The following is an 11,404-nucleotide window of genomic DNA, read 5'->3' on the forward strand; positions in this document are numbered from 1 at the left end:
ATTGCACCTGAAAATGTCTCAGCATAACGTCTCGAGCATCATGCTCTGAAAAGTGTAACGAAGAGCATGATGCTCGAAACGTTACTCAAGACACTTCAGGTGCAATAAATGATAGAAACTGGAGCCCAGCAGTGTGCGAGCTCTCTCTAGTGCTGGTGTGCAACAGTAGTGGCAACTACTGATTGGTCTAAATCTCATGCTACAAACAGACACACACACATGGACAGGGACACACATGTCACGTATAGAAGCAGCTGCACCGTTTAAAAACAATGTTTCATGAGCTGTCCATGGCGCTGGTTTGGGACAGGCTGATGTACTGTATGACGGCATTACAAACACTGAGACCGTATTCAGTTGGTTCACACCGCCACCTCACACACCTCCCCCACGGCGGTACGCAGGCTCAGCGCGGGCCCCGCATCGCTCTCTCCTGGAACACACACACACACACAGGTTAACACACACAGGATAACAAACACACAACAAACACACACATTCAAGGACACTTCGGCTGGGATCAAACCGGGGACCTTGCGATCCCCAGCCGGATGCTACGTGCCACCCCAAGTCTAGCCTAGTCACTTGTTTAGAAAGGAGATGCACTTATAAAGTTCTGCCGAGCAGTGGTACAATGACTACTGATTTTAATTGCAATTAGGCAGCAGAAAATCTGGATCTCTGGAGATTGGTGAGGGTCTGCTGCATCTGCAGGGCATAAATAAACCCAATGAAGGCACGATTACGCATGGCCTTTTTACGCACATCCATCTCCCTTGAATAGATTGCCATGGTAGCCACTAATCGAAAGATTGGTCCGTGTCGTGACCTGTGGGGGATGCCATTAATGTGCTAATTGAGGGCCATTACAGTCAGCCATTTAGTCTACATTACAGTCATACATCAGATGCCTTAATCCAAAGCACCCCATTACCGTGGCGGTCAGGAGCGCCTTGTGAGAATGGAGAATTGCACATTCCTTGATTGACTGCAAGACTGCATTTGATTGTCAATCACACAACGTGCCTTCAGTTTCCTATGTGTGTGTAGCACATGTCTGTCAAACATTTTGATGGTTTGCTGCTAAGGCACAATCATGCTAGCGCTCATGAAATTCTATCACCATTCTTTTCTTTATGTCTCTGTCCAATCAGAATATCATTCTCCTTCTGCTTTAGAACACGTTTTGGGGTTCTGGTTCAGAACAGGCTATTTTTTTTCTCATAAACAGATGCTGGAAATAGCCTCTTCCCTTGCCAGAGGCACAAAATATTTTTTTAATATAAACTACACTTAGTTGTTTATAGTCTGCTGCAAACATATGCGCTTATCATTGTTTATTTGTTTAAACAGCCAATTACTAAATATTATTGTTTACATTTTAGTGAAAGCCCCTGATATTGTATTATATGGTATTGCTCTGAGGCATTCATTGCACCATAGGCTAGCCTATGCTGATAATTTGCTCTGGACTAGCTTAAACTATTTGTACATATTTGTTGTTTTTACATTATGTATTTACAGGAAAATTTGATTTAGAAAATAACTTGACTATGCGACTACCCCTACACCCATCGTACAGGCTATTTCGTCTTCCTTCCTTTAATAACTGTCTTTTTCATTTAGAAAACGGATTCATTGATTTAAAACAGATAACTACGAATCCTCATTTCATTTTTACTTCTGTTGGTACAGACCAGAGGTGGGGGGGGGGGGGGGGGTTACAGACCAGAGGGAGTGGTACAGACCAGAGGGGGGGGTTACAGACCAGAGGGAGTGGTACAGACCAGAGGGGGGGGTTACAGACCAGAGGGAGTGGTACAGACCAGGGGGGGGGGTTACAGACCAAGGTGGGGTTACAGACCAGAGGGAGTGGTACAGACCAGAGGGGGGGGGTTACAGACCAAGGTGGGGGTACAGACCAGAGGGGGGAGTCCAGACCAGAGGGAGGGGGGGCTGCAGACCTGAGGGGCAGTACAGACCAGAAGGGAGGGGGTACAGACCAGAGGGGGGGCTGCTAAACGGGACCACCCAGGGGCTGGGCTGGCAGGTCAGGGGGGAGGGGAGAGGCAATTCACACGTCCCCTTCAGCAGGTACACCAGCTCCCCCACCTACACACACACACACACACACACACACACACACACACCACATGAGACCAGAAGATAAACAGGTTGACTGCAAGTGAACCCCTCCCCTCCGCCCCCCAAGAGATACCTGAGGGCTGACCAGCAGGACAGAGCAGTGTCTCTTGCCCAGGTGGAAGGGCAGGTAGGTGAGGTCCAGTGTGTCCGTCTGTCCAGCTGCCAGACACACACTCCGGAGGGGGCAATGGAACTCACGCACACCACTCTCTTCATCTAGAGGTGCAACAAATATGGTGCACTTTTGTATGTGTGTGTGTGCGTGTGTGTGAGTGTGTGAGAGAGAGAGAGAGTGTGTGCTGACCAGCATCGTTGTACTTGTCTTGGTCACTTGCTCCTCCACAGTCACTTCCTCCATCCATCCTCTCTGTTGGCAGACTGAGAGAGACCGAACAATAGAGACCGAACAGAGAGAGAGAGAGACCGAACAATAGAGACAGAACAGAGAGAGAGACCGAACAATAGAGACAGAACAGAGAGAGAGACCGAACAATAGAGACAGAACAGAGAGAGAGAGACAGAACAATAGAGACAGAACAGAGAGAGAGACCGAACAATAGAGACAGAACAGAGAGAGAGAGAGACCGAACAATAGGGACCGAACAGAGAGATCAGAACAAGAGATCGAACAGAGAGAGACAACACAACAAAGACAGAACAGAGAGACAGAACAGGAAAGAGACAGAACCATGGAGAATGCAATTTGTGCAGAGATCAGTGCAGCTGAGAGATGGTAAGTGTGTCTCAGCCTGGTTCTGCTGTCAGGCTGGCGTTGGTTCTAGCCTGGTTCTTGTGTCAGGGCTGGGGTTGGTTCTAGACTGGTTCTAACCTGGTCCTGCTGTCTGGGCTGTGGTTGCGGTCTTGGTTGGTTCTGAAGGTGACCTGCTGGATCAGGTTATCTTGGCTGCTCTGGCTCTCCTCCAGGTGCAGAGGGTTGGCTTTGGACTCCACCAGAACCACCCTGCACGCAAGCACGCACACACACACAGACACACCTGAATAGTCAACATGCCAGCAGACAACCCAGACCTAGAGTCCAGTACAGTCACACACACTCAGACACACACACACACACACACACACCTGAGTCCAGTAAAGCCACATACTAGTGTTGCACGGTATACCGAAATTCAGTAGTTTTTCGATACTTTTTTTGTTAAAAATGGTCCGGTATTAGAATTTCACAATGTTCGGTACTTACTGTAGGTCAATTGTGTCTCTTGTGTAAGCCCTCGAGAGGTTAAGCGCCTAGTTGACCGCACATTTGTTTAGTCTCCTTTTTTTTTTTTTTACTATTTATAATGGGTAAAATCAGATCAGATCCTTTATTCGTCACATGTAGTGTACAGTAAAATGTTGCTCATATTTCACTGTAGAACTGCGCACAGCGCGTTGATGCACTCAGCCCCTCTGCCCCTCTCCCTCACACACACACGCACACACGCTGGCCCCGTCTGTAAACAGCCCCTCCTCCGCTCCTCTCCGTGCGCTCACATGTCGAAGACAGCTGAGTAGAATCAATCCAGATAGCCCCACACGAATGGTTAGTGATATCATGAGCACCTCTGCACAAATTTGTCCAAAACTGATGCAGTAAGTTAACTCTGATAAGTTAGTATGTTTTGTTAACACAACACTGTCAAATCTCGTAGAGTTAAGTTAGCAAGCACGTTATATTAGCTAGCCAGCCAGCTAATTAACGCAGCTGGCATTGACCAACATTTAGTTATCTAAACTAAACTAACTACGGAACTGTGCATTATACTAGTTATGGTAGCCAACGTCAGGAAGCTCAGACATTCGCTACAGTAACAACAATGCAGCTCATCCCCATTAGCAGTGTGAAGTGGATGCTTCAGTGACCATGCACAGTAGCCAATGTGAATCAAGTTTAAGGACGCAGCACGATGAGACAGGAAAATCCCCCATACTGTAATTAAGATCAGTGATAGAATTGTGCCATTAGAATGAGTCAGTAGCCACCACATTTGGGCTTTTATAGCCACATTTCTTTCAGATTTGGTGTCATTTCAAATGAGCTATTGATGTGTCATCACTAATGAGCAGTGAGTAGAGTAGACACCTTGTTCCCAACACAAGAGGGAGAGATGGGGAGAGGCACAAGCAAGTGACTGTAGATGTTTACAAAAGCTCATGACTTCAAAACCCAGGTACTGTACCTAGCCTACTGAACTGTGATTTTTGAGTACCGTTAAACCCCTAGTATTGAGTATCGAATTAGTATCGTTTTAGTTTCAAGTATCGTTTCAATATCGAGTAGTGTGATACTAAATTTGGTATTGGTATCATAGTCAAAAATGTGGTATCATACAACACTACCACATACACACCTGAACGTGGCATCCTGGCTGAAGGGGTTGGTCACTCTCAGTTGGAGTTTCTTCATCTGGTAACATGGAGATCTACACTTGAGAACAACCTGGAGCAGATTCCAGCATGAGGATGGGATCCTACTGTCAATCACACGCGCGCACACGCACGCACGCACGCACGCACTCACACACACACACACACACAGGAGGGAAGCAGACACAAAGAGAGAGACAAACAGGCAGACACACAGACAGGTAGACAGACAGGCAGGTAGACAGACAGGCAGACAGACAAACTCACAGAGGGACGGACAGACAGAGAGAGAGACTTACGGAGGGCCTGATGTGGGTGACCTGGGTCTTCAGGGAGAAGGCGAGCGTCGCCCCGCAGGGACCAGTCACAGAGCGGGAGGTGAGCAGCAGCACCGCCTCTGCGGGCCGCAGGAAGAAGCAGGAGTATTGCAGCATCAGCTCCGCCACACGCCCCCTAGAGGACAGGAGGACACACCGCAGCTTCAGGAGGGGAGAGGAGAGGAGACGTAGGAGGAAAAAGAGGAGGGAAGGAAAAGAGTGGAGGAGGGGAGACGACTTGAGAGTGGAGGAGCTCTACTGGCCCACCTCTATATATATACTGTCATCCAACCATAGAGGAAGGAAGGAGGGATGGATGCTGAGATGGATGATGGGTGGATGGAGGGATAGTGAAGGATGGAGGGGTGGATAGATGGAGGGATAGTGATGGATGGAGGGATAGTGATGGATGGAGGGATAGTGGTGGATGAAGGGAGTGATGGATAAAGGGATGGATAGATGGAGGAATAGTGATGGATGGAGGGATAGTGATGGATGGAGGGATGGATAGATGGAGGAATAGTGATGGATGGAGGGATGGATAGATGGAGGGATAGTGATGGATGGAGGGATAGTGATGAATGGAGGGATAGTGATGGATGGAGGGATGGATAGATGGAGAAATAGTGATGGATGGAGGAATAGTGATGGATGGAGGGATAGTGATGGATGGAGGGATGGATAGATGGAGGAATACTGATGGATGGAGGGATGGATAGATGGAGGGATAGTGATAGATGGAGGGATAGTGATGGATGAAGGGATAGTGATGGATGGAGGGATAGTGGTGGATGGAGGGATGGATAGATGGAGGGATAGTGATGGATGGAGGGATGGATAGATGGAGGGATAGTGATGGATGAAGGGATAGTGATGGATGGAGGGATGGATAGATGGAGGGATAGTGATGGATGAAGGGGTAGTGGTGGATGGAGGGATAGTGATGGATGGAGGGATAGTGATGGAGGGAGTGATGGATGAAGGGATAGTGGTGGATGGAGGGATAGTGATGGATGGAGGGATAGTGATGGAGGGAGTGATGGATGAAGGGATAGTGGTGGATGGAGGGATAGTGATGGATGGAGGGAGTGATGGATGAAGGGATAGTGATGGATGAAGGGATAGTGATGGATGGAGGGATAGTGATGGATGGAGGGATACTGACTTGGGAGGGATGGTGATGGATGGTCCGTGGGGGAGGGAGAAGAGGTGGGCTTCCTTCCCCAGGATAGACACCTGGTACAGCAGAGGTCTAGAGGAGGGGTTCCTCAGACGTACCTGACACACACACACACACACACCAGCCAAACACACATAAAAAAACATACGTACTCACTGGTGTCAGTGTGTGTGTGTGTGAGCGAGTGAGAGAGAGAGAGAGTGAGTGAGTGAGTGAGTGAGAGAGAGATAGTGAGTGAGTGAGAGAAAGAGAATGAGAGAGAGAGAATGAGAGAGAGTGAGTGAGTGAAAGAGAATGAGAGAGAATGAGAGAGAGAGAATGAGAGAGAGAGTGAGTGAGAGAAAGAATGAGAGAGAGAGAATGAGAGAGAGAGAGAGAGAGAGAGAGTGTGAGAGTGAGTGAGTGAGAGAAAGAGAGAGAGAGAGAGAGAGAGAGAGAAAGAGAATGAGAGAGAGAGAATGAGAGAGAGTGAGAGAAAGAATGAGAGAGAGAATGAGAGAGAGAGTGTGAGAGTGAGTGAGAGAAAGAGAATGAGAGAGAGAGAGAGAGAGAGAGAGAGAGAGAGAGAGCCCGAGTGAGTGAGTGGTACTGTACCTGCTTGGTGAAAGTGTGGTGCAGGTTGCCAGACAGGGTGATGGTCTTACGGGGCAGGTACTGGGGCAGACGCTCATACAGGTGAACACACAGCATCAGCATCAGCACTGGGTTAGGGTCCGACAGCTCTGTCGGCTGGACGCACACGCACACACACACCTCTTTAGACCAGTGTAGTACCTGCATGTCTAGTCCAGTCTAGTACCTCTTTAGACCAGTGTAGTACCTGTATGTCTAGTTCAGTCTAGTACCTGTCTCGACCAGTGTAGTACCTGCATGTCTAGTTCAGTCTAGTACCTGCATGTCTAGTTCAGTCTAGTACCTGTCTAGACCAGTGTAGTACCTGCATGTCTAGTTCAGTCTAGTACCTGTCTAGACCAGTGTAGTACCTGCATGTCTAGTTCAGTCTAGTACCTGTCTAGACCAGTGTAGTACCTGCATGTCTAGTTCAGTCTAGTACCTGTCTAGACCAGTGTAGTACCTGCATGTCTAGTTCAGTCTAGTACCTGTCTAGACCAGTGTAGTACCTGCATGTCTAGTTCAGTCTAGTACCTCTTTAGACCAGTCTAGTACCTGCATGTCTAGTCCAGTCTAGTACCTGTCTAGACCAGTCTAGTACCTGCATGTCTAGTTCAGTCTAGTACCTGTCTAGACCAATGTAGTACCTGCATGTCTAGTTCAGTCTAGTACCTGTCTAGACCAGTGTAGTACCTGCATGTCTAGTTCAGTCTAGTACCTGTCTAGACCAGTGTAGTACCTGTATGTGTAGTCCAGTCTAGTACCTCTTTAGACCAGTCTAGTACATGCATGTCTAGTTCAGTCTAGTACCTGTCTAGACCAGTCTAGTACCTGCATGTCTAGTTCAGTCTAGTACCTGTCTAGACCAGTGTAGTACCTGTATGTCTAGTTCAGTCTAGTACCTGTCTAGACCAGTGTAGTACCTGCATGTCTAGTTCAGTCTAGTACCTGTCTAGACCAGTCTAGTACCTGTATGTCTAGTCCAGTCTAGTACCTCTTTAGACCAGTGTAGTACCTGTATGTCTAGTTCAGTCTAGTACCTGTCTAGACCAGTGTAGTTCCTGCATGTCTAGTTCAGTCTAGTACCTGTCTAGACCAGTGTAGTACCTGCATGTCTAGTCCAGTCTAGTACCTGCATGTCTAGTTCAGTCTAGTACCTGTCTAGACCAGTGTAGTACCTGCATGTCTAGTTCAGTCTAGTACCTGTCTAGACCAGTGTAGTACCTGCATGTCTAGTTCAGTCTAGTACCTGTCTAGACCAGTGTAGTACCTGCATGTCTAGTTCAGTCTAGTACCTCTTTAGACCAGTCTAGTACCTGCATGTCTAGTTCAGTCTAGTACCTGTCTAGACCAGTCTAGTACCTGCATGTCTAGTTCAGTCTAGTACCTGTCTAGACCAGTGTAGTACCTGCATGTCTAGTTCAGTCTAGTACCTGTCTAGACCAGTGTAGTACCTGCATGTCTAGTTCAGTCTAGTACCTCTTTAGACCAGTCTAGTACCTGCATGTCTAGTCCAGTCTAGTACCTGTCTAGACCAGTCTAGTACCTGCATGTCTAGTTCAGTCTAGTACCTGTCTAGACCAATGTAGTACCTGCATGTCTAGTTCAGTCTAGTACCTGTCTAGACCAGTGTAGTACCTGCATGTCTAGTTCAGTCTAGTACCTGTCTAGACCAGTGTAGTACCTGTATGTGTAGTCCAGTCTAGTACCTCTTTAGACCAGTCTAGTACATGCATGTCTAGTTCAGTCTAGTACCTGTCTAGACCAGTCTAGTACCTGCATGTCTAGTTCAGTCTAGTACCTGTCTAGACCAGTGTAGTACCTGTATGTCTAGTTCAGTCTAGTACCTGTCTAGACCAGTGTAGTACCTGCATGTCTAGTTCAGTCTAGTACCTGTCTAGACCAGTCTAGTACCTGTATGTCTAGTCCAGTCTAGTACCTCTTTAGACCAGTGTAGTACCTGTATGTCTAGTTCAGTCTAGTACCTGTCTAGACCAGTGTAGTTCCTGCATGTCTAGTTCAGTCTAGTACCTGTCTAGACCAGTGTAGTACCTGCATGTCTAGTCCAGTCTAGTACCTGCATGTCTAGTTCAGTCTAGTACCTGTCTAGACCAGTGTAGTACCTGCATGTCTAGTTCAGTCTAGTACCTGTCTAGACCAGTGTAGTACCTGCATGTCTAGTTCAGTCTAGTACCTGTCTAGACCAGTGTAGTACCTGCATGTCTAGTTCAGTCTAGTACCTCTTTAGACCAGTCTAGTACCTGCATGTCTAGTTCAGTCTAGTACCTGTCTAGACCAGTCTAGTACCTGCATGTCTAGTTCAGTCTAGTACCTGTCTAGACCAGTGTAGTACCTGCATGTCTAGTTCAGTCTAGTACCTGTCTAGACCAGTGTAGTACCTGCATGTCTAGTTCAGTCTAGTACCTGTCTAGACCAGTCTAGTACCTGTATGTCTAGTCCAGTCTAGTACCTCTTTAGACCAGTGTAGTACCTGTATGTCTAGTTCAGTCTAGTACCTGTCTCGACCAGTGTAGTTCCTGCATGTCTAGTTCAGTCTAGTACCTGTCTAGACCAGTGTAGTACCTGCATGTCTAGTCCAGTCTAGTACCTGCATGTCTAGTTCAGTCTAGTACCTGTCTAGACCAGTGTAGTACCTGCATGTCTAGTTCAGTCTAGTACCTGTCTAGACCAGTGTAGTACCTGCATGTCTAGTTCAGTCTAGTACCTGTCTAGACCAGTGTAGTACCTGCATGTCTAGTTCAGTCTAGTACTTGTCTAGACCAGTGTAGTACCTGCATGTCTAGTTCAGTCTAGTACCTGTCTAGACCAGTCTAGTACCTGCATGTCTAGTTCAGTATAGTACCTGTCTAGACCAGTGTAGTACCTGCATATCTAGTTCAGTCTAGTACCTGTCTAGACCAGTGTAGTACCTGTATGTCTAGTTCAGTCTAGTACCTGTCTAGACCAATCTAGTACCTGTACGTCTAGTTCAGTCTAGTACCTGTCTAGACCAGTGTAGTACCTGCATGTCTAGTTCAGTCTAGTACCTCTTTAGACCAGTCTAGTACCTGCATGTCTAGTTCAGTCTAGTACCCGTCTAGACCAGTGTAGTTCCTGCATGTCTCGTTCAGTCTAGTACCTGTCTAGACCAGTGTAGTACCTGTATGTGTAGTCAAGTCTAGTACCTCTTTAGACCAGTCTAGTACCTGCATGTCTAGTCCGAGGGCCAGCAGCTGCAGGGCCTGGCTGAGGATGATGTTGTTATGGAGGTTCTGCTCCAGATTGCTGCTGCTGGTGTACATCCTCTGAAAATGGCTGTAGATCTGAGCAGGAGGGGAACAGGAAGTACACACATCACAACAGGAAGTACGCACATCATAACAAGAGGGACACGCATCACAACAAGAAGGACACATGACAACAGGAAGGACATATAGGCTGCGTTCCGAATCGCATACTTCCATACTATATAGTATGCCAAAAAAGGATGTAGTATGTCCCAATACATAGTATGCCACATGCAGTATGACAGAAATACCAGGATGTCCTACTACATCCGGCCGTACTGTATTTTGCAGTATGCAAGCCAGCCGACTTTTCTGGCTTTTCTGTCCCACAATCTGTCGTGTATTAATTTGCCTAACTAAGCTCGACCCTTTGTTCTAATCCAGATTATATGATATGTGTCTATTCATGACGAGACAGTAGGCCAGAAAAGCAGATATCACGAGGTGTGTTCTGTACGGGAGGGGCTAGAGCAGTGGCTCCCGTGGGAAAGCAGCTGTGTCCCAAAAGGAACATTTAAACGTTATCAGTTAACGAGCCAAGAGACCAAGAAACTACATGGCATGAGAGCCAGGTGCTATACACCAGGGTCAGGCTAAACAACATAGCGTGAGAAAGCAGGTGTTCTCAAAACGGCCCATCAGATACGGTATATAAGACCCAGTGAAACATCAGTCGGGGGTATTATCTCTCGAGAGACTACCGGTTTTAGTTGTCTGTTACTGTTTGTACAAACAAATAAAGCCATTGCATTAAGTTCCGATTACCAGTGCCTTTTTGATTTGACTTCAACTTACTCAACTATTGAACAAAGACCATTTGAAGATTGTAACAAGATCAAAGGCGTCCTTAATCACGTCAAGTGGCGGAGCCAAGCCAGGAGAGACACGGCATCGAGATCTGACACACCGGGGGTCCTGCTTCGCTTCAGCACACAAACGCGCCTCAATTAAAAAGGTAAGCAGAGCCATTTCAAATTCTGCCAATTTTATATGTGTGACTGAAGCGACCAGGTACGCCCAGGTGACAGATACTCCCGCCTTTCTCTAAAGAACCTAGATAAATATATTAAAAGAGTAGTACAGTTTTACCAATTTCTAATCCATACAGGCACTGTTGATAATTTAATGCAATATGTCTGTCTTTTTCTATCTTTAAACACCATGGTGCGGAGAAGAATGAATGACTAATTATGAGAGAAAATGTGCATGCCCTAAAAACTAATGAAAGTGTTGCAGAGAAAAAGCTCGGTACGGTAGGCTATTTTTTGTTTTTGGTACTAAGCAGAGATAAAGTGTTGCAGAGAAAAAGCGCTCCTATTTACGGTAGGCTATTTACATGTGATTCCTCGAGAAGAAAGCAGTAAAGAATGCTGTACGCTGATTGAAAAGCGATTAGGCGCCGCTGAGTGAAAGGCAGAGCGCAGCCCAGGGAGGCATTTTGTGGCCATTCTGTAAATAAACTATCATTAAAGATTGCCTCGTCATGAGTGAGACAT

General features: G+C 46.9%; 1 protein-coding gene across 1 annotated transcript in view; it reads right to left on the reverse strand.

The window, feature by feature from the left end:
• Nucleotides 1-362: 362 nt before the first annotated feature.
• The window catches only part of LOC311310523 (cilia- and flagella-associated protein 47-like), a gene marked incomplete at both ends in the record, with an annotated part of 62,160 nt that continues 51,118 nt past the window's right edge, over nt 363-11,404 (reverse strand). Inside the window, 10 exons of the mRNA XM_084440032.1 lie at nt 363-433; nt 1,965-2,043; nt 2,219-2,304; nt 2,450-2,523; nt 2,975-3,106; nt 4,497-4,552; nt 4,812-4,965; nt 5,995-6,107; nt 6,604-6,738; nt 9,828-9,944. Coding sequence (XP_084296158.1) covers nt 363-433; nt 1,965-2,043; nt 2,219-2,304; nt 2,450-2,523; nt 2,975-3,106; nt 4,497-4,552; nt 4,812-4,965; nt 5,995-6,107; nt 6,604-6,738; nt 9,828-9,944 — 1,017 coding nt within the window. The remainder of the gene's footprint in view (nt 434-1,964; nt 2,044-2,218; nt 2,305-2,449; nt 2,524-2,974; nt 3,107-4,496; nt 4,553-4,811; nt 4,966-5,994; nt 6,108-6,603; nt 6,739-9,827; nt 9,945-11,404) is intronic.

The sequence above is a fragment of the Borostomias antarcticus genome (genome assembly GCF_949987555.1).
Source record: "Borostomias antarcticus genome assembly, chromosome: 6".
NCBI lineage: Eukaryota > Metazoa > Chordata > Actinopteri > Stomiiformes > Stomiidae > Borostomias > Borostomias antarcticus.